The following is a 22,694-nucleotide window of genomic DNA, read 5'->3' as shown; positions in this document are numbered from 1 at the left end:
TGTCAAATCGACTTTAGGGCTATAGAGCCCAAAAGTAATAGTCTTGGTTTTCAGACAATTGTACCGAATGGTCATACGTTTTATGCTGCGCAAAGATTCAATCAGTTTAATCTTGGCCATCACAAGAAGTGGGTTATTGATGTAGACAAATGCTTATGTACCCTTTACAACTCTTTTCATGTATGTTATTACCAAAGAAGAAAAAAAGCCAGTCAGTCACTCAATAGTGTCTGACAGTGAAGTCTAGCAAGTAAATGGGTTTCCTTGCATAATTTGAATATGAGGACACTGCTAACGTTTAAATTTCACAGATAGGACATACATGACATATTCATAATTCATGCAAAGTTCTACAGCATTTGAGGTTGGCTGCAAAAGGGACATAGTACCTTTAAGAGGTCATTATGAAGGAATATGCATACATTAATAATAATTGAAAATTTAAATTAAAATCTTGGGGAGTTCTCTTCTTTTCCATGACCAGTTTCAATGGTATTATAATTAACGAGCAAATGCAAAAATACATATATATCTATATATGTATATTTGTTGTGGTTAAAATATTCTGTTGCACACCGATGGTGAAAAATTCACTAAGATGCTTGGAAAAGATTAATTATGTAAATTGTAGTGATTTTTTAGAAAGAAAAGAAAACTTGTTGGTCTAGCAATACTATTTGTAGTACTCTCAACTCTCTGTCTTTGCCTGCAAACTGACTCACAAGGGACCCACGTTTGAATGTTAAACGGCTTTCAACTTGTCATGTGTATCACATGATGACGTTAAACTAAGGTCACCTGGGCCCCGTATTACAAAGAGTTGATATCAATCGCAACTATGTACGTAAGAGGTAGGAGACTGCTAACTTGCGATTGATTGGAGGACTTGCAATTGATTTGGATCAATCGTAACTCTTTGTAAGATGGGACCCAGATGTGTATATCTGATTGTTTCACATGTCTGTTGATAACCTAATCACACATGCAGGGTCCTGTTTCATTAAACTTGTTATCAATAATGAGTTACAATAACTGTTATAAGCTACTGAAATTCCGGCATTTGATTGGCTGAAAGCAAAGTTGCCATCATTCGTTATTGATAACAAGTTTAGGGCCCAGACATGTGGTGGTCAAGTGGTCAGCACCTGTGGTTCACCCCCATACATGGACAGGGGTTCAGTTCTAGCCATGTTGATGGAGTTCATTAAAAAGGTCAGGCTTCATGTTGTTAATGATAAGATCTGATCGAGAGGCAATCATCCCAGTTATCAGAAAAAGGATGAAAACTAAGTTTCATGAATTTGGATTTGAAAAGGTTAACAAAATAAAGTTTGATCATGTGCTTCAATCATTCGTGATTGATGATTATGGGTATAATCGATCGAAAGAATGACATTTTTTATCAAGAAAAGTATTGATGTTCTTAAATATTATTTAAAGATATCGAATGAAATATAAGCTATGTACCGGTAATCTATTCTTAAGTTTGTTTTTAAGTGCAGTTTTTGTATTTCCTACTTTTTTAATTTCAATTTTTATTAATTTACATTGGAAGTGCCAAATTAGAAATGTGTTTATATCTAATGAATTAAGGTCCCTCTTGTAGTCTATGAGTGCAGTTTAGTATATCGTAATTTAATGTTTTTAAGCACAAAGTTTTCAAAAAAGAATTATTTCATCCCTCATTTTTTAAATGTTTGCCAACCTATTTCAATATTTATTTACAGCTTTATGTTTTTAGAGTAAAAATATAAAAACTTGGTTGAGAATGTCATATGCAAACTTATAGACAGATAACCAATTGATTATGTTACATAAAACTTAAACCTACATGTGGTGAAGGACACTTTTTAAAAATGTTTACCAAAATGTTTTAGTACTTTATTTATAACTTCATGTTTTTTGTAGTAAAAATATAGAAAATAGAATGAGAAGCTGTTAACTGCAAGAGATATCTATATGCAACCTCTTAGACTGATAACCTGCTATAAATTTAAGTTACATAAACCCTAAACCTACATATAGGTATAGGACAATCTTAAAATGTTTACCAGAATGTTTTTGTGTTTTATTTATAGCTTCATGTTTTTGTAGTAAAAATATAGAAAATAGGATGAAATATAGTTGAATGCAAGGGTTACATACTTTTAATTGCAAACCTCATTTGGGGGGGGGGGGGAATCTTTGCGGAAGTGTGTCTTTTATGACATACTCTTTCACTTTATGATACAATTTAAGTGAAATTTTGCTATTTTTGGGGCTTTATATAGATTGCCAAGTAAAGTTATTTTAAAGTTAGTTTTTATATATTCTAACCAACTATACCCATAATTTTTTTCAGGCGATTGGTGAAATTTAAGGCTTTTAAAAATGATATAATGTGTCAAACCTTTCATCTGAAATATCTCAGTTTTGCAATTATTATGAGTGAAAAGAATTTGTGACAAGGCAATTATACACTGTAGTTAATCTGTAAATTTGTAGTAGTGCTTTGATCGCAATTTCATAAAATTGCTCCACTGATATAAATCACGCTTAGGATTGAATCATTTCCCCCTCAGTGTTAACATGTTCCTTGTGAAATTGGCTATGCATCATGGACATGAGAAGACGTACTTAATATTTGTTGATAGAATGTGGTATGTAATGCTAGGAATCTTTCTCTACTGTTAAAATTTAAAAGTAAAAATTTGATGAAAGCTGATGGTTCCTACGGACTGTAGGCCTATTGCCTTTGATGAAGTCAATGAATTTTAGTGATTTCAGTCTATTTTGATTTCTCATTTTAATTAATTTCATTGACATTATGCAACCTATATAAATCTGTTTGTGGGCAATGCCTAATAGTTATATCTTTTCCTATGTACACACACACACACACACACACATATGGGCGTTGCAAGAAATTTGCGTTGCAATAGATTGCAAATGTCAGTTGCAAACTTTGCGCATCCTCCAAATTTATTGCAAAGTTGCGCTTGATTGCAACATTTGCTTGATATCAAGCGCAACTCTTTCCTGCAACATGATTGAACGTAACTTGGGCTTGATTTTAGGGATTTCCGTTTAAACGCAACTTTCATGCAACGCCCCGATAGTCTCATACATGTACAAATTGTATGCTACATGTACAATGTATCATGTCATTGGATTTATTTTGTACCTATGTAAATGTTGGATTCATTTAATCATGAATGTATATAATATGGACTCTTTCTCTTGGTCATCTGTGCCTACATTTTTTGTGTGTAAGTGTACATGTAGTAGTAGTTGTAGGGTTCCCACGTTGTATGTAGTGTCACCTGCTTATATTATTGCGACCTCCCCTCTTCAGAGAAAAACCACCTGTTTAGAAAGGCCGCATTGCCCCCTTCAGTAGCATTTTTTTTTGAAACATGCTAAATCAACCTGTATGCAAAGACCACCCGTCTTCAAAGACCACTTTTATTTTCCCTCTGAATAGCATTTCTCATTTAAACCTATACTGAAACAACCTGTACGCAAAGACCACCTGTCGAGAAAGACTGCTTTTCTTTTTCCCCTCACAAATGGTCTTTATGTACAGGTTTCTTTAGTACACGTTTCCTTAAGAAACCACAACAGGAAACAATAAATGTGGTCTTTATAGACAGGTGGTCTCTATGATATTAGTTTTTCTTGCTAAAGCAGGTTTCACCGTATTTTTTTCTTCTTCTAGATGCAGTTTTGCAAAACAATGTTGAAGACAACATTTATTTGGCTGTGCTCAATGGAGAAAATAACTTATCATTGTGTAGTTTCAGAAATGGTGTTATCCATGAGCATCGGGTATTAAAGCTGTAATGAACGTCAGATTGAATGAGAAAAACAAAACGACAAAACAAAACATTGCACACACATTTTCAATCTCCTTTTAGGCATTTTTATTGGGTTGTTAAACACAGACATGAACATATACAATTTGCTTAAAATGCAATTTCATTGATACTTGACAAATATAGATGGCACCATTTTTTCTCATTTTGCAATGCCTTCTAGCCTCAGGGTCATGCAGCCTCATGGTAATGCTTGTGGGCTTCCACAAATAAAATCATTGACATTTTATTTTTGGTTTATAATATACAAAAGCTAGCATGCAAAGTGACACACTTGACACAAGTTTAATAGTTCCTGCAGTGAAACCCTCATGTCTTTATTCCATTTGAAAGTTCATCCACATTAAAGGGACGTCCATCCTGATATTAAGTCGGTTTTATAATACATGTAAATGTAGAAGCACTGAGCAAAATGAAAGGAACAGGTCAGTGAAAGTGTGAGCAAATTCCAATTAAAAAAAGAAAGTTATGAATTTTGAAGTTGCGATCAATCACACACAAGGTACATCGTAAGGCACGGGTACATCGTAAGGCATTGACACAGGAAAATAAAATAAATATTGTATACAAAACTGTATACATGTACCAGTGCATACATGTACATTTGTACCTGTAACCCAGTCCTTCCTAAAAATGTGCATTTCTACCTTTTTCCTCTTTTTTCCTCTATGTGTCACTGTACATCACAGTAGAAATGGAAATTGAAAAATTCAACAAGTATATGTTGGCCTACATACAATTAAAAAAAAAATTGTTGAGAAAAACATGCATTTTCTTCCATCCCTGGAAGCTACAATCAATGTGTCAAATAATTGTATACACATAAATTAATAATAAGTAGGAGAAAGATTGGCAGACAATATATGTACTGAGCACAAAAATATTTTTCACATGATATTATCTAAAGTATTGCACTAACACTAAGCTATTAACTAGCAATTATGGCAAATATGGTTAATATATATAGTACAACATTCTTCAGCATGTAAAACTGAACTACAAAAGTAATTGTTACTATCTCCTCTATAACACTAAATAACACTTATAATTGCATGTTCACATGAAAAATCATTGAAATGCACCCTTCAACCTTCTTCCTTTAATAACATTAACAACATTAACAAATTTCCATTTTTTGTTGTAATCATTACACTTTTCACTTGTATATTTTTTGTATTAATTGTTGATTTCCATTATGACTACAACCACGACTACTACCTCTACCAACATTAAAATAAAAAATAATAATAATAATGATGATGATGATGTTGATAATAATGATTATAATAATAACAATATTGATTTTAATAACAATAATTTTAATAATGATTATAAATTTATAATATCAATAATAATGATAATAATAATGATAATTAATAATATCAATAATAACAAACTCGCCATCTTCTATTTCCAGGGGCACAAGGAAAATTAGAGGTGAAGCAAGATTCCAAGTAAGTGCCATAAGGAGGCATTAATTTTTGCTGTAAAATAGCTTTTCACTCGGATTTGAAACTCTCTAAAGATGATAGTTCTCAATTCAATTCAATTCAAATTTTATTGTCGAATTATTGGAAATATGTATCGTTTGCATGTCAATACAGAATTACAGATTATAAACATCAATAAGATACAACAATTGAAAAAACAATTGAGCTTACCATTGATAACACGAAATGCGATAGCACAAAATGCAGACCAAAATCCAATTCATAATTCAGACTAAGTAATTAAATTCAATTCATAATTCAGATTAAATTCAATTCCCAATTCAGATTAAATTAAATTCATAATTCAAATCAATTCCAATTCATAATTCAGATCAAATTCAGTTCATAATTCATAATTCAGATCGAATAAGACAAGCCTGTACCTTACGAAAAGAGTAATATTTGGAACAATTAGAGGGTATATCCTATTTTAAAATGTAAACAATTGTAAGGCTATTTATCATTTCATTGGCTTGGAAGCTTTGAATTAATTAACACTATCGTAAGAATGCCGACAATTCTCAAATTAGGAGAGATTTTGCTTGATATTTCAACACTTAGCAAGATTGAATTCTACCATGCTTTGTGTGGTTTTGAATAAAGTGAACTGAACTTGTTCTTTGGATCTTAAGAGAGGTTAATACCTTGAACGACAAGATGGTGTTTAATCCGTCTACACAAGGAAATCAATACTGATGTTGATTAGGAGCCTCCCATCAGACAGATATCCCAAAGACGTGTCTTCCACTGTACTAATCGGAATAAGCTTTGGGATGGAAGTGTTAAGATTACTACTTTGGGCGGAAGAGCCTCTGTCTTCTTGGCAGGTAACTAAGAGGAGCTCCTTCTCGGAAAATTCTGAAGCATCTTCTTGGTCAATGATCTTGACCGTGACATTGACAAGGTAGCTTTCATCCACCTTGGGATTCTCTCCTTTCTTTGGCCAACTGAATCCAATGGACAAGTGGCTTCCATGACCTTTCCCGATGCCCAGAAGATAGAGAGTGGCCTGAAGACCTTGAACCCATGGCAATTGCAGCGGTGGTGAGGAGATGCTCTGCACAGAGTCTCGTTTGAGATCAGAATAGGGCACGACCCATGGCAAACATTTAATCATCATGCTTTTAGGTAGAGCCTTGCGTCTACCTTGCAAGGAATCAGAATACTCTTCCTCTTTGCCGATCCACCTGCATACTTTTTGCTCTAGCTGATCCACTTTAGATGCGAGCCTGTCTTCCATATCCCTCTGACTTAGTTCAAGACCTGTCATCCTTTTGCGAAGCTCGGAAGTGACATCTTTCATCCTGACAGCGCGCCTACTCGTCCCTTTCTGGATATTTTCAATCTTTGAAGAGTTTTTCTTTGCCTGCTCAGTAGCCAAATCAAGGGATTCAAGTGTTACCTGTGCCCATCTGGTACCAGACATATTCAGATGGTCACTGCATATGGAAGAGGGTCTTGATAAAGAGAAGGCAGACCAAGAGGAATCTGAATCCGAGGGAAACAGCTCGGCTATTTTCTCTGGGTAGGATACATTTCTGACTATACTCAATGGAGTTGACCTTTTCGGAGGCCTATCAACATGATCAAAAGAAGACTCTATGGTGTCTTCTTGAAAAGCTAATTCTCTGGTATGGCTTGTTGAACATGAGAGAGATCTCCTTTTTTTAATCAGTTCCTGATTGAAAAGAGATTCTGCTTCTGGTAAGTTGCCTGCATCTTGTTGGTTGTCAATGACCTTGAACGCTCCTTGGAACTGCTCTTCATCATCTTGCGCTTCCATCCTGTATATGGGAAACAGAACCACAATATTAAAGAAATTAATTGACAATATCGATTTGAACTTTCCATTTTGGCAATTAATTATTTTCTCCACAATGAAAGTTCTCAAATGATACGGTCAAAATGAAATGCTACATGTAGACTATAATGATATTTTTTAAAAGTCTGTATTTGTTGCATTATGTTGGCAAATTGACGTTATTTCATGGATCTATATATTGTCCGTTTTACTAACGTAAGGAGTAACATATGATGGATTTAGAACAGATGTGGAAAACAAAAAATATGCGGGATAAAAGGCGCCAGTTGTGCATTTGTGGTTTCCACGTGTATAGGGCCTATAGGGTCTACAGTATGCAGTATGATGTACATGACTTGTATATAGTGACACTAGTTCAAAATTAAACTTACCTCAGAGTCAAATACTGCTACTTTTGGACTGATCTAGAAGACAGTTTTAATAGAGAACAAGCTTTTGCGATGCATGTAGCAGATCCACTCCAAAGTTAGTCCCAGGAACAGGCTTAACAAAACGTGATTGAGCGTCTGCACTCTGCAGACTCGGAAACTGAGGAGGGCGAGGTCAGAAGTTAAATCTATCATGAAGGCCTAGACTGCTATAGCGATCTACTCACGACTCGTCTATTAAAATGGGATGTTCCCTTGTTCGTGATGGCCTTTTTTTATGGGCTCATACTACATAATTATACTGCATCTCTGTAGCATATAGTGCTGTCTTGAATGTGAGCGAACTATGATACAAAATTGTCCAATTTTGATGTTGCAATCATCAAAGAAATAGTGCAATATAAATGGGTGAGCCATGCATGTGAACAGCACGATGGCGTGCATGCGCTATGCCTGTAATATTAAATGGCACGCTAACCAGTGACGTCATGACTGCTGGGGAATCCCCTTATTCATACACAAGCTTCAACGCTGGATTGATATAGCATACACAACGTACAGACATGAGACACCGGCATACAAATCTAATGCAGCCCTACGATGCAAACCCTATACTTTTGACAACAAGTACTGAGCTCGCAGTATAGTTATTGCTGTAGCAAATATCAAATCACCTCACCCGTTGCTCTTACTTTTAAAAAGAGCCACTGTTAATTTACTCAATTCAATTTAATTTATTTTTGTTTCCAACAAAACTTTAGGCTACAAATCAATTATAAACATTTACAACAATTTAGGAATACAATTTGGAAACAGAGGGGTTCACTTAATGCTTGTGCTGATTAAAAGGACATGTGAAATCGTAATTACTGATTTTAGAGATTTTATTAAACAAGGGTTGGAGCAAATTAAATGTTTTGATAAGCGGTCTGCATCTATCAGACTACACTAATGAACGAAATAATTGGGAATAGAACTTGCGTTTCACGCATTTCCGGTTTTAGTCGTGTATGTGAAATTCGCGGATATTCGAATTCGAAAGTATATATTAATGGTTATGATTATGCTTCCATCACAAAAGATTGTTTGTATTCGGAAGCCTTTTTCCCAACGGGGGAGGGGGGGGGGGGGGCGGGGAGTCGACTTCGCAATATTAAATATAAACCGGTTTCAGTACAAACAATGTGATAACATAACAAGACTACTACTCTTGAATTCAACTTCAATAAATGCATGCGTACTCGTAGCATTGTTTAGATTCCATTTAGCTAGTGATTTTAAACGGATATGGACTAATAAACAAGATATCTTATTATACTATCCTGAATTCCTGATCCAATAATTATCTCACTGTTTGACTCTCAGAGAGAGACAGACAGACAGCTAGAGGGAAACTCGGGAGAGAGAAAATGATAGACAGACAGACAGCAGAGAGAGAGAGAGAGAGGGAGTGGGGGGGGGGGGGGGGGGGGTTCACTTTTTTCACCCTTTAATTAGCACCAAACAAACAAAACAAAATTGAGGGGGATTTAACACCCAACCCCAACCCCCTGCGTACGCGCCTGCATGTACGTATCTCCTTCTGTCTTCTTCCTTTATCGTTCTTCCTATTTCTTTCCTTCTCTCTCCATTCTCTGTCTATTTCACTCTCTTTTGATTTTCCTCTTCTTTCAATCTGTAGCTCTAACTTTAACTCTTTCCCCCTACCGCTCTCTTTATCGTGATTACCATATTTCGTCGCTGTTTTCACGAAGTGACGGTAGTGAAAAAAAATTGCATTCACTTTACGTTACAATTTTCCTCACTACCGTCACTTCGTGAAAACAAGGACGATTTTTTTCTTTCCCCCTCCTCTCTATCCAATTAGTGTATCCTTATTTCTCACCATTTCCTTCCCTTATTTCTCTCTCTCCCATCTTTTTCTTTCTTTGACCTTGATTAATCCTACAATGACCTGTTAGACTTTAAAAGCAACGAGAAAGATACGCAAAACGATAACATTGATCACACCTTAAACGATTTTGACATAAAATAGAAAACCTACAACGAATTCTAATGTTTTTTCACGTAAACACGAGGTAAGCATTTTGGGAATATCTCTATTGTTTTCTTTGAGGTCTGACAAGGCATTTGCTCATCTCTTGTCCTTCACCCCAGCTCCCCCTCCCAATACCCCCTCTCTCTATCTCTTTCTCTCTCTCTCTCTCTCTCTCTCTCTCCCTCTCTGTCCCTCTCTCACACACCCTCCCCTCTCTCTCTCCCTACTTATCTTTCGGGAAAGGGGGGCGGGAGGTAGAAAAGTAGAATGAACAAATGACTATCAAAACAACATTCATAAGTAGAAGAAATCTGAGTAAATATAATTTTCAGATTGGTTACTGAGTACATTAAACATCACTTCATCATTTGGCATTGACAAGCAGTACTACAGTGTACTTGTATGGACAGGATTTACACATGGATTCACACGACAAGAAAAAAAGATTAACGAACAATCAGCTAAAAATGAAAATTTGAAAATTCGAAGATATGAAATATCAGATCGAGCATAACAAGGTTCCGAAATGGAACTAGTACCACCAATACCTTTACAAATAAACACATTTTTTCAGAGCCAAAACACACACAATACCTTTGTGTGAGAGTATACAAGTAACCAACCTTTTGGCTTCACATACACAAATGACCTGCTGACATCAATAAATAAGAGTTGTTATTTGGTATTTGGTTGAAGAAAGCTCATCCTTAACAAGAATATTTTGACAAGAAATTCATAACATTTCGATAATTGGTTATACCAAGAAGCATTAACACAAATTGAGCTCCGTGTGTCAAAATTCAGTTGCATGATGTATTAATACACACAAAGCCTTGATCACATTATATGAATAATTAATTAGGTAATTATTTGAAAACAGAAAGAGTTATGAAAACTAAATATCATACTGACATTCGTGTTGAGTTACTCTGTTTAAATGCTGAATCTCTCTATATTTTCTGCTCCAAGGCCGAGATCGCCCCCCCCCCCCCCCCCCCCCCCCCCCGGGCCCCGATCAGCTGGCCTAAATAATGTAACACTGGCCTTTTAGGGAAACAAAAAAACACTCAATCGGTTTCTATAATTTTCTTGTCTTACCAGTGTTACTGACTAAGAATAGTTGATTTTTGCATAGAATCGCTATTACTGGATCTTGCAGTAAACACAGAAGCAAGAAAAGGCAGTACATTATTATTATCTACATAGTGATTGTCCAACATAGCATGATTGATTAAGCATCAAGAAAAGATGACTGATTTCAGTCAGTGATCAGAAATACATTTATAAAGCTAAAAATCATGAAAAAATACATTTTCATTTGTTGTTGACCCTCTTAATAAAATGTTACATTTCATTTACATACTGATTTAAAAAATAGTGATTTCAGTCAGTAATCTGGAATACATTTACAAGGATGAAAATCAAGAAGAAAAAAAGTTGGATTAAACATACTGTAATTCCACATAATCATTTAGTTGGAAAGCCAGTACCAAATTACATAGTCTATCCTCTTCATAACCTTTGACTTTTCATTCACATACTGATTAAATAATCATTGTTATTAAGTACATTGATGTTGAATATTACAAGAGGGGATTGGTTATCAGCAGATTTGTCACTGATTTTTGTCATTTGTCATTGAAAAAAAGCTTTGTGAAGCCCCCCCCCCCCCCCCCAGGACAATACTATAATATTTTATTTCATAATATTGCAATTTTAAAATCCAATTTGAAGCACAATATGCTTATAGCACACAATATATTTAATATATTGTTTGCTTCATGTACAAAATAAACTCCAATCTCTGGCTCTTATAAATATTAAATATGCATATACAAGAAGGCTTAAAGCCCCACTGTCCAACTTGTAGGTACTTGCTCCCTCCATATAGAAAACAGTGCCTAAGTGGTGCCCGTAGGTCCCCCATGATCCTTTTTTTCTTATGTTCTTATTCAGGTATTAAATACAGGGCTCTCTTGCAAAGCAGTTTTTATGCACTGAGTGTATAAAGATCACATAATACATTTATCAAAAAATAAATACAAACATCATTCATAATTATGCATTTAAAAACATAAAATACTTAAAGTAGCTGCATTGGCAAAACTTATGGCATCTATGACCTGTATAGGCTATAGACTATTTCAAAATGTATTCAAATTTATACGTTTACGACTTTACGTGGTGACAAGCTATTACATTCACATGTAATATATTATTGTATCTCAATAGTAAGAATGTGAATTGCACACAGTAGTTATTGCTAGGTTGGGCAGATATTACAGCATGTCCTACCTTACAAAAATTAATTTATCCTTTTTGCATGCTGATCGCCACCGAATTACAATTATTCCTAACGGGTGAATGACATAATTTGTAATGAGGCACTTAAATGCATTAAATATGATTAAGTTAAATACAAGCGGACAATTGAAGAAAAGCATGCGAGTAGGTAGGCACCCTGGTAACCATTATAATCCAAGATATGTTAACCTCTATGTACATGTATGTCCATTTGTGCTAGGGTCCAATGTGTGTCTAATGAAAATCACTTAGACAAACACTTATTTGGCAAGCTTTCAGATATTTCAGTGATCTCTTAAACTACGGAATCCCTAAAGTAATATTGACTCTTCAATGGCAACTTTTTCTGTGCACTTCAGGCATTTAGTCACTGGAAGAAATACTATTTTGCAAGGTTTTCAGCATTATCCCAAACACAGAAAAAAAAAAAGGGTGGGGATATTTATAAAAAACCCTTTGAACGTTTAATATAAACAGCTCATTTGCGCTTCAACGATTTATTGAAGGTAAAAATAACACTTATGAAAGACAAAAATAATTATTATCATAAGAGAATGAAGTTCTATTAAATACCCATAGATGACTTATATATAATAGATACAACAATATGAAGTGCTCCAGCCATGCTGATGGTGGTTGATAGCTTTGAATAAATAATAATAATAATAATAATATTGGATATTCATATAGCGCACATATCCACCCTGCTCAAAGCGCTCCAATATTACCGAAGAACGATTCCTTGCAATATGTCCCATAATACAAAAGTTGTGATAATACAAACAATTTATATAGCGCTTGTGACATAAAGGTTTCAAAGCTGAACACAAATCTAGATTACTTCAAGAAAAATCAATATTACTAATAAAATTAACATTACTTAAATAACCAAGAAAGTAAAATATTACTAACATAACTTAACAAATAGGACATATGAGTCCCTTTATTTCATCCAAAACTGAAAAATTCTCTTGGCCTCAGAATGATGTCAGTGATATCAGAGAGAACCATTATTTATTCTTCAAATTGTAAAAGAAGTTTAAATGTTGGTAATTTTTTTTGAATATATAAGTTGATAAGTCATATAACCAGGGTATCGAAAGAGACAGAAGGTATCATTCTATGACTACAAATCAATATTTCTAAGTCATGATATACTAAAATCAGTAAAAGCCTATAAAAAACATCTGATTATAATAAAGCAAATGTCCATAATTACATTGTAGAGAATATAAACATCTATGATAAAGCTAAATGTACAATTAAAATCAACATAATTATCAAGGTATAAAAAAACACTTCTGCATGGTCAAGAAAGGTGAAAGAATCTATCTGGAAAAAAGGAATAATCCTTCACTGAATAGGGACTCTAGCTAATCATTGTCACCTATCTTTGCTCCAGTGATCTCAAGGCAGCAAACAGCAAGAAACTACAGTGAGAATAGTCACTTGGCTTGAGAAATTAAGTCCACAAGATGAAAGCCTGCCTACTAAATTTCAAGGTTGAAACTACATGTTATAATTATAGCGATAATCCTATACGTCTAAGCGCTTTAATACATACATGTACATGTTGGTATCTATCTCTAAGGGAAAGCAACTGCATATACTCATTAGGGCTTCAATTGTGCGAAAGACAAACTACAAATAAATTCATGATAAGTACGGTTGCGGTTGAATTCTAAATTATATTGCTCAGGTTAAAGATAAACTTGAGTTCTGGTAAAAAAAAAGAAAATTAATTCTCACCAAATCTAACGAAGCTTACACTGAATGTTCAAGATTACAAATAAATGTCATGTGCCGAACAATTTTGGAAGAAAATGTATACTGGCTGAGTAATGAGCATAGAAAGACAAAGAAATCAAGGTATAGTACTATAGCCCCGACACCATTTGTGTTGTACCATATACATCTTTCTGTGTACAGTGATGGTTACTTTACCAAGACTGGGCTATTTTATGATGATTTTGATGACTCCAGGACCTTGCAGTACACACCAATACTTACATGCTATATGATCAACTTTATCTGATCCATTCCACACCTAATTTTCTTTCAAAATGCAATCGCATTACCAGAACTCACCTTTATCTTTAATATGATAGTGCATATATTTCATGTACTCATACAGTTTCAATCGAATACATCTACATGTACTTCAGACATGACCCTGATGCAACAAATATTTCAAGTCTGCCTATCAAGGTATCTTCTTCGACCTCAGAGGTTTATTGCAACATTAATTTTTTTCAAAAAATCTCTGTCTCTGTCATATTAGTACATTCTTGCAGAGTCATTCCACCCCTACTCGTTCCTTGGTTTCCCTCCCAGTCTGGTACCTTCTACTTTTCCTTCCAAAAAATCTTTCAAGAGACTCTGATGTCCTTCAATGTGGCCAAAGAATATTGCCTTTCTTTCGGATAGGACGTTAAATGGAGGCCCTGTGTAGAGTCACTACCTTTGCACGTTAAGAACCCACTGCACTATTCGTATAAGAGTAGGGGGAAACCCCGGTGTAGTGGTCCACCTGCACACACCCCCAGTATAGTAGGATAATACTCTGTAAAGAGGTCTGTACTCAAAAGGGAAGAAGAACCATTCTTATCACGATATTTTGTTTAATTCGAGTCCTTTCAAGTCACTGCCTTCAAAACAGGTCCTCCAGATAAGTACTTTAATATTAAAAGTGATTTTAGTACTATATATGCCAAAGTCTAGATGGCCAACAGGAACCAAATAAAATTCAATTTCTGTGCAATGCAGTCACTTGTCAGAATAAATATCACTGTAGGTACTCCAAGATGTTTGTTCAGTAGTACGACAGTGTTAAGACATGGTGCGGTAATAATTGCTCAACGGTCAATATCCTACACTAATTGATTTCCATAAAGATAACAGCCTGGTCAAACACTGTACCTGACCCTAACCCTAAACCTAACATGAACCGAATCGTCACCCTAACCCTTTCTGATGACATAAAAGCCAGATCAATTATCATCAGGGCATGTGTCACAGCACTGTTTGTTTATTTAGGCCTATGTTCTATTGAAGTGTAAACCTGACCCTGGGTTTAGATTTTTGTTCAAAGTAGGGTTTAAAGCAAAAAGTTAGTCTGAAACCTAATTTCCTTTTGTTCAATCTTATTTTAGAGTTGGACACAGTGTAAAGTTTAAATTAATCGATAGATAAGGACCGTAGTAAAAGAAGGACATTCCATCCATCAAAGATCTATTCCTGTTCTACCACAGGCATTGTCATGTTTATATTTTTTCAAAGGTCAGTATGACCAGAAGCACCCCGTTCATTAAAAATCCTCTACTTTGATCTTCAATCAACTTGATAGTAACCCAGTCGAGAAATTTGGCTTCATTCTTTCCCGATGCTGCGCCGCATACCCCCCTTTGTAACTCGTGTTCTTCCTGAATGGAATCAGCCACATTTTTCAGGTTAACAAGCTGCAATCTACATTTGTATTTCAATGCCTTGTCAGCCGATGCAGCAGCGCTGCTCACGCTGGTCTCTGAAACAACTATAGACAAACAAGGACTCCCATGCTTGCTGACCTCATTGAGGAACAACTTGGCCTTAAAGCACCCCCCAGATGGTGTATGAATGATTTTGGAAGAGATTGAATCTTTCCCTTTTCTTTTCAGGTTAGAGAAAGGAATCTGCCAAGTTTCTACACCTTTATCAGCCACCTCCCTATCAGCTTCAAGAGATTTAATCCTTTCATCTTTCTTATGGTCATTCTGAGTAAGAACTAAGATTTGATTTTTCATCGATTCTATTGCATCCATGGACTTGGAATGCTGTAACCCAGCTCTCACACAGTTACGACTATGACCCTCTTTTAACTTTTGTATTCCCTCTGTGTTACCTATTGCAGCATCCGTCACCCAGTTGACAGAAGACATCACCTCATTGAGGGAAGACATTATCTCACCATTGGATGACGGTAGCTGAGGGGCAGGGTCATCCTCTTCCAATAGGTCACCAGCTTCTGAATGAACCTCATCCTGACCTTCTGCACCTACTTCATCTTCTGGGTGTGGCTGAATCTCTGGTAGACAAAGCTCAGCTTCTTCCTCTAGACCTTCTTGAGTTGGCCAAGCGGACGCACCTTCCTCTGGCAGTGGACCATCACCACTTGCCCTCTTGGATCCGGTATGTCTCTGAATAGTTGGTGTTGGAGGATTAAAGGTGTTTTTCTTGGGTGTACTGGTACGAGGTTGGTGGGTGCTACCCTCGGACTCCATGTGGATTCCAGGCTGACCAAAAGCTCCTGCTTCCTTCAGAGTTCCTGTAGAAGCCCTCTCATCATCAGTTGCCTCATTCATTTGCCTGTTAAATCAGAAAGGTTTGATTTGAACAACAAAAATTACGTCGGAATACTTTTACCTAAGACATGAAATATTTGTTATTTAATACAGAAAGCATGTAAACAGGTACATGTATCAGTCTATGAGAAATAATTTGCAGTAGGTACGTATGTATTGGGTAATCAATTGTCCAATCAAATACATACCGGGTACAAATAATAATAATAATAATAATAATAATATTCCGCTTATATAGCGCTTGATACAAATGTCTCTAAGCGCTTTACAGATATACTATTACCCCGGTCATTGGATTCAGTGCTGGTCCGCACACACTGTGTGCACAATCTCCACTTCCTGGGGAGCATTCCAGCCAGGCGTTACTTGACGCTCAAAACCTGTTCGACCAACAATGACGGTCGCATCCTACCGGGTACCCATTTAACACCTGGGTGGAGAGTAGCAAGTGTAGGTTAATATCAGTGATCTTCAGTAAATCCTCTAAATTTCATCATGCATTTTCTAAAGCTAGGAATGCAAGCTTTCCAGCTTATTTTGTGATTGCAATTTACTTCATTAAAGCTTATATAACTATCATGTTCTACACTACTCTATAATGACATATGTTTTTAAATCAATATTTTTCTGAACTACTCCATTGTCGGATTTGTGACTTATCAATGATTTGAGCTGTCAAATTACTGTTAAGGCTCGTTCAGATATGACGCGGCAAAACCACTGCGGTTTTTGTGACGTCACGTTTCTACATCTTATATTATAAACATCGAGCTCAGTGAATATGTGCAAGTCCTTTGTTGTGCACAGTCACTATTCATTTACACATTAAAACAAAAATGTGGCGGCTTTAACTGTGGTGTACTACCCATTATTACCCGTATCAGACATCTGAGCAGTGGTTTTACAAAATCATATTCCACTTCTTGTAATCCTGTTAGAAAAGCAGTAAATATAAAACCATATTCACTGCGCCGTATTTTGTCATTTTTATTGCGCATCTATCATGCGTACGAGAACCTGCAGACTTTGCGCGCACTCTATTGTGACGTAATAATCACACCAAAGGCACACTGTTTGCAGTGGATCGAAAATTTTGTCAAGCACTGGATGCAGTGCTGGTTTGAGAAAGTTAGTTCATTGAGATTGTCATGGTTGATTTACGTATTTGCTCTAGATGTCTGATTTGGATAACAATAACAATATTGACTGGCTTAACTTTAGGGAGATTACCACATTTATTGCCCTCGTCTTTGACTCGGGGCAATATATGAGTCTCGTTTTGGAAATATATATATGTGATATCTCCCTCAAGGCCGGTCCATATTATCTGAACCAGCCTTAATATTGCTTAGAAATACATAAATTATTTACCTGTGCATTGTTGATTGTTTCTCACAGCTCTCAATAAACCGCTGCATTTTGAGCAGTGATGTTCAGTTCAAAGTTTGGATTAGTTTTTCAATCCGGTAGGTCTGACTGGTCCCACTGGTAATGGCGGAACTCTGTCAACTGGTAGTGACGGGGATGGCTATGACAGGGATAGCTAAGGAAGGCAGCTTCGGATGAAGGCAGGATAGGCAGATGCTTGGCTGGATCCTTTGTATTCATCAGTGCTTATACTCTGAAAGACATGCGAGAAGTAGAAAATGTCACTTAAAAACACATAGTACATTTTTTTTGTAGTGGGTTCTCATTCTGAATTCAACACCATTCGGGTATTTACCCAATAAAAGGTGTTGTCAATCACCAGGATTAGTCTTCAGTTTTATGACCAACTTGCAACAGGGCTTATGTACATGTTCTATATTTTCCACAATTCGCCCCATAATGAAAAGTCAAGCTCTTATATTTCCCTCCCCCAAAGACTCTCTGGAGGGGTATTTCATTCTAGGACAGCCACTGCAATCTGACCCTTGTAATAATTTAATTTGTATGAAAGTGGATCAATAACAGGGGTTGTATAAAAACATATTTGCAATAATTATACTTAGGCTGAGAGTTACTCAAGGAGGCATGCTTTTTGTGCCTTAGGGAAAGAGACACGGCCTCTGTTGATTCACAACATTTTCAAACACCACTGTACAAAACTCACCAGAATTCACTGCAAATCAGCACTTTGGTGATGATTTGATGACACCCAAATAGCAGTAAAATACAATTAATTCAACAAATATTTTGAAAATAAAAATTGGAAGTCTAAGTCAATCCTGGCAAAAAGCTGCTTTGTTTTCATTACATCCATTTCTTGGTTGCCGCCCTCATCTCTGTGTATTTACACAAATTCGGTCATAAAAAATACCTCAATCATGTAGCTTGTACGTAAATACTCTTAAATCTTGGTGGGCACAAAAGGGAAAGTAGGGACCAAGTTTTTGGCGGTCGATCTTGTTTGGTCGATCATTAGCTGAAAAATTAGATGTTATATAGCGTTGGACATATAACAAAATAAGAATTAAAACAACAAACTTTCCAACATTTCAGTGTCAGCGAGGAAGATCAGCAGTAGTTTCTTCCGTTTTTCAAGATGATTTTGAGATCAGTGAATCAGCTGGAAATTACAGAACTGATTTATTACAGTCATTTGAGTTCAGTTTTTTAGAGCATCGTATATAATTAATAAAATTAAATATTTCAACAATAATTATTATTTTTCTCCCATTTGCATGATTTGTTTTATACATGTGTGTGAAACGTGAAAAGTCCATACTTTTTTTAGCATTAATGAGGGTATGACTATGACTTAAGAGTAGGGAGGCCAATGCCAAAATCTAACTGTTACAGATCCGTGTTTATACATGTAGGTAATGTTGTGGAGTGTAAAATTGTATTTTTGTTATATACCTGTATGTTATTCAATAGATATTTTTATTTCATTTTTTTTCTTTTGGTAATTTTCTGACTTGGACGACAAGCGCACAAATCGTAGGCGTAGAAGCCTTGCCCAGGCATTAGCCTCCCTACTATGAGGTCCATACCATTTACAGGAAAATACAACTCCTTTCAGCGGTCCAAAGAATGTTATATTACACCCCGTGCCCACTCCAGCAGCATATGATAGAGAGTCATTACAATGCTAATGCGTATTGACACTGTATACTTACTGCATGAGAGGCAGGAATTACACACAATACACACACTGCACACAATTGCACACTAATGCACACAATGAATACGTAGTGCTTGATCTGCAAGTTTGACAGTAGACTCACGATTTTAATTTTCAAAATATTCTTTCTAGACTTCTACTAGATCTATTCTATTAAAAATCCGTAAGTAGAAAAGATAATAATAATAATAAGAATGTATTTTACTGCTATATGTATTACATGTAGGTGTCATCAAATCAATTGTTACTAAAGTACCAATTTCGAGTGAGCTCAGTTGAGTTTTGAACAGCTAGGTTTAGTGTAGACCAAATGTTTCTGTCTCTTTCGTTCGTTAGCCTCCGATTTGGGTAGGGTCGGCTCTCTCTTTCGTTCGTTAGCCTCTGATTTGGGTAGGGTCGGCTTTCTCTTTCGTTCGTTAGCCTCTGATTTGGGTAGGGTCGGCTCTAAAGAGAGATAACGTTCTTATTGGTCATCTTTATATCCCTCTTGAGGATCAGGACCAGGAATGGATCAGAACAGAACAGAACAGAAGCTAATTAACGAACGAAAGAGACAGACAAATTCGGTCTAGGTCTAGTGGTGATTGAAATGTTGAGAATCAATAGTTAGAACAGTTTTTGATACACAGCCAATGATAGTAATGCAGCTTAGCTTTGTGTGCCCATGCCAGTCTGTATAATATTCCAACTCGAGTGTACTCCACTCTTCCTGGCTCCATGATCATGATTAACATTTCACTTAACTCCGGGAAGCTCCAACACCGACGCCTGCGGCGCCGGTGTTGGAGCTTCCCGGAGTTACATTTCACTATGATAATATAGGTCTAGCCTAGCTAGGTTCAACAGTTAAAGCACTTACGTTAATCGGCCTAACTTTGAATTTGTCGTCGGTAGGAACTCGGCAAAATGACACTCATTCAAATGACTTTATCGGCCCGGCTGACGAGGTTGATGTCGGTTTACGATTGCTACAATTTCTTCTTCTTCTCCTTGATTTCGTCCAGGTTTGGAGAACGCGGAGTGATTCAATGGAGGTACTGGAGATCGAGATTACAACGCATGCGCACGAGTATGGGGAAAATCCCTATTTATTGCCAATTTTAAAACCACGGATAAATAATGGAAATGTAATACTTTTTCTGAAATTAAAATGTTAATTTTGACTTAAATATAAACATATTTATAATACTTGCATTATTATAATTTCAAAATAGTATTTTATAACAATTTATCATTTACACTGAAATATGAATAAAATACTTTGATCGACTTTCGGGCTACACTGTCAATGACGTCATTTTGCAGAGCGTACATTGCAGCCACATAAATGAACAACAATAACATGCCGTTCTTGTAGGCGTGTACGGTCGCAATTCCATAAGGGATGATTCCCACACCCCCCCCCCCCAACTGGGGGTAACTTTAAGAAAAAAAAATAACTACTTAGGAGAGCCCTCAAACAGAAAATGAAATTTCTTTTGGGCAAAGCCTATAAGCATTGGTTGGTGATTTTGCGCGTTCTTAAATTGGTATTATTATCATTTGTATGTTTTTGCTCGCTCTTAAATTGTTATTGTTATTATCATTTGTATTATAATAAATGATTTTATCGTCAATATGTTATCGTTAATTGTTGTGTTTCTGGAATAAAGACAATTACAGAACCAACTGGGGCGACCTTTGCTCAATCAATAGTGATCGAATATTGTAATTTACATCATCTTGCAAATACCTTCATGGTGTTTGGCAAATTATACCCAAAAGTTTATACAGTACTGAATTAGGGAGTGTTTATTTAATGCTCTGTACGTAGGCCCTACGTTAAGCATTTAGAAATAAACATTGAATAAGAAACAAATTCAAATTGATATGGCACTCGGCCGAGCTCAGAATTGGGTTTGCAATTTCTTTGTGTACTGTAGCATAATTTTGAGTCAACTTACTACTGATACTAAGATAAGTGTAACGCTTTGGAGCAAAGCGACTGAGCGTTAAACAAAATTATACTACAGTCACATCATAATGTCCCACGCCGCTGGGCGAGTGAAATTTAAATAATTCCAAAAACTGTGGCCACGATCAATAAAACCATGCGAGTCAGTGTGGAAGAAAATATTTTGCTGTTTGTCGAACAATATTACAAAGTAGGACAAGATGTATTTAATTTTCGTTTAAGGTCGATAATACCAAACAACAACAACAACCATGCACTGTTACCACGCCCGAACAGACTCACCCCCCCAAAAAAAAGAAGATATAACATTAAAGATAACAATGAATAATACTAAGGCCACTTATATACTCTATAGCCATATCCATTGCCTTTTCAATATTCAAGCATTACAATGGCATGTTACATAATTCCGACATGACTTCTAAAGGTAATACAATTGGTTTCTTATAAATCGCCTTTGACTAGAAAGTCTTAGCGGCGGTGTTTCTGGACCGTGGACACCGCGGGTGCGTTTATGTAAATGGATAGAGTCCTTTTTTTTTGGGGGGGGGGGGTCATTTAAAGAGAAGGTTTAGTTCTAGGGAGAGGTGAAACATAATCATTGTTATTGTACAAGTGTGGAAAAACATCAGAGAAAAAATACCCGAAAAGCATGGCTCGACTTATATGCCTCATGTTTGTGTACGGCAGTCCCATATACATCTTTCTGAGTACAGTGCTTGTTACGTTATCTAGACTTGGCCAAATTTCGTATCATTTTGATGACTCCAGAATTTTGCAGTACACACCAATACTTTTATGCTACATGCCAGCTTTTGTTCTGATCGATTCCACACCGTGTCTTTCACAATGCAATCGCATGACCCAAACTCAACTTTATCTTTAAGCCATTTCTCTCTATTTTTTTCTGTTGTTGAGGTATTCTTGCTAAAATGTATTTGACTAAAAACATTGGTAAGGAAAAGTTTTCTTTCTGTAGTATACAGGCCTGAAATGATCACCCCGGTAAGTGTCGGTATTCCTCTCCTCTACAATAAAGGACCAATTATGTTTATTGTTTTCCGTGTCCAGAAAATGTGATGAAATAAAGATACTTTATGATTTAAAGCTTATCTGCCGTAGTTTACAGGAGGGATTAGACCGCTCTGCAAGGTCACTGAACAGGTGGTTATCTCATCAACTCAGCTCTCAGTTAACATAAGAAAAAGAGGCCTGGGGGACCAATGGTCACCGATTATGAATTGTTTGTTATATAGAGGGCGCAAGTAGCTACCAGTAGTGCAGTGGGCCTTTAAGGTCAGTCATGTATAATGCCTGATTCCTGTGAATATATCTTGATATGAACTGCATACACAAAATATAAAGTGATTCGCCATTTTGAATTGGGGTTTGTGTTGTGATTGGTTTAAGATTATGCT

The 22,694-nt window shown here is 36.1% G+C and overlaps 2 protein-coding genes across 2 annotated transcripts; both read right to left on the bottom strand.

Annotated features, from left to right (window-relative positions):
• Positions 1–5,633: 5,633 nt before the first annotated feature.
• Positions 5,634–7,661, bottom strand: LOC105439170. Its single transcript, XM_011667860.2, has 2 exons — positions 7,538–7,661; positions 5,634–7,128 (listed from the first exon to the last, which is right to left on the bottom strand). Exon 2 carries the CDS (start codon positions 7,125–7,127, stop codon positions 6,018–6,020), a length of 1,110 nt encoding a protein of 369 aa, XP_011666162.1. The 5' UTR covers position 7,128; positions 7,538–7,661; the 3' UTR covers positions 5,634–6,017.
• A 6,714-nt stretch (positions 7,662–14,375) lies between these two features.
• LOC115925487 lies at positions 14,376–20,368 on the bottom strand. Its single transcript, XM_030989438.1, has 3 exons — positions 20,182–20,368; positions 17,588–17,837; positions 14,376–16,220 (listed from the first exon to the last, which is right to left on the bottom strand). Exons 2-3 carry the CDS (start codon positions 17,632–17,634, stop codon positions 15,140–15,142), a joined length of 1,128 nt encoding a protein of 375 aa, XP_030845298.1. The 5' UTR covers positions 17,635–17,837; positions 20,182–20,368; the 3' UTR covers positions 14,376–15,139.
• Positions 20,369–22,694: the final 2,326 nt, after the last annotated feature.

The sequence above is a fragment of the Strongylocentrotus purpuratus genome, unplaced genomic scaffold, assembly GCF_000002235.5.
Source record: "Strongylocentrotus purpuratus isolate Spur 01 unplaced genomic scaffold, Spur_5.0 spur5_scaffold_18, whole genome shotgun sequence".
In the NCBI taxonomy this organism is placed as follows: Eukaryota; Metazoa; Echinodermata; class Echinoidea; order Camarodonta; family Strongylocentrotidae; genus Strongylocentrotus; species Strongylocentrotus purpuratus.
The sequence above is the reverse complement of the archived record's forward strand: the minus strand, read 5'-3'. Positions and strand labels throughout refer to the sequence as shown.

Bases quoted from the DNA above. Each gene is read 5' to 3' on its own strand.
- LOC105439170 (XM_011667860.2), bottom strand. From the start codon at position 7,127: ATGGAAGCGCAAGATGATGAAGAGCAGTTCCAAGGAGCGTTCAAGGTC.
- LOC115925487 (XM_030989438.1), bottom strand. From the start codon at position 17,634: ATGCAGCGGTTTATTGAGAGCTGTGAGAAACAATCAACAATGCACAG. The intron at 16,221-17,587 runs GTAAATAATTTA...CTGATTTAACAG, and splicing joins AAACAATCAACAATGCACAG to GCAAATGAATGAGGCAACTG.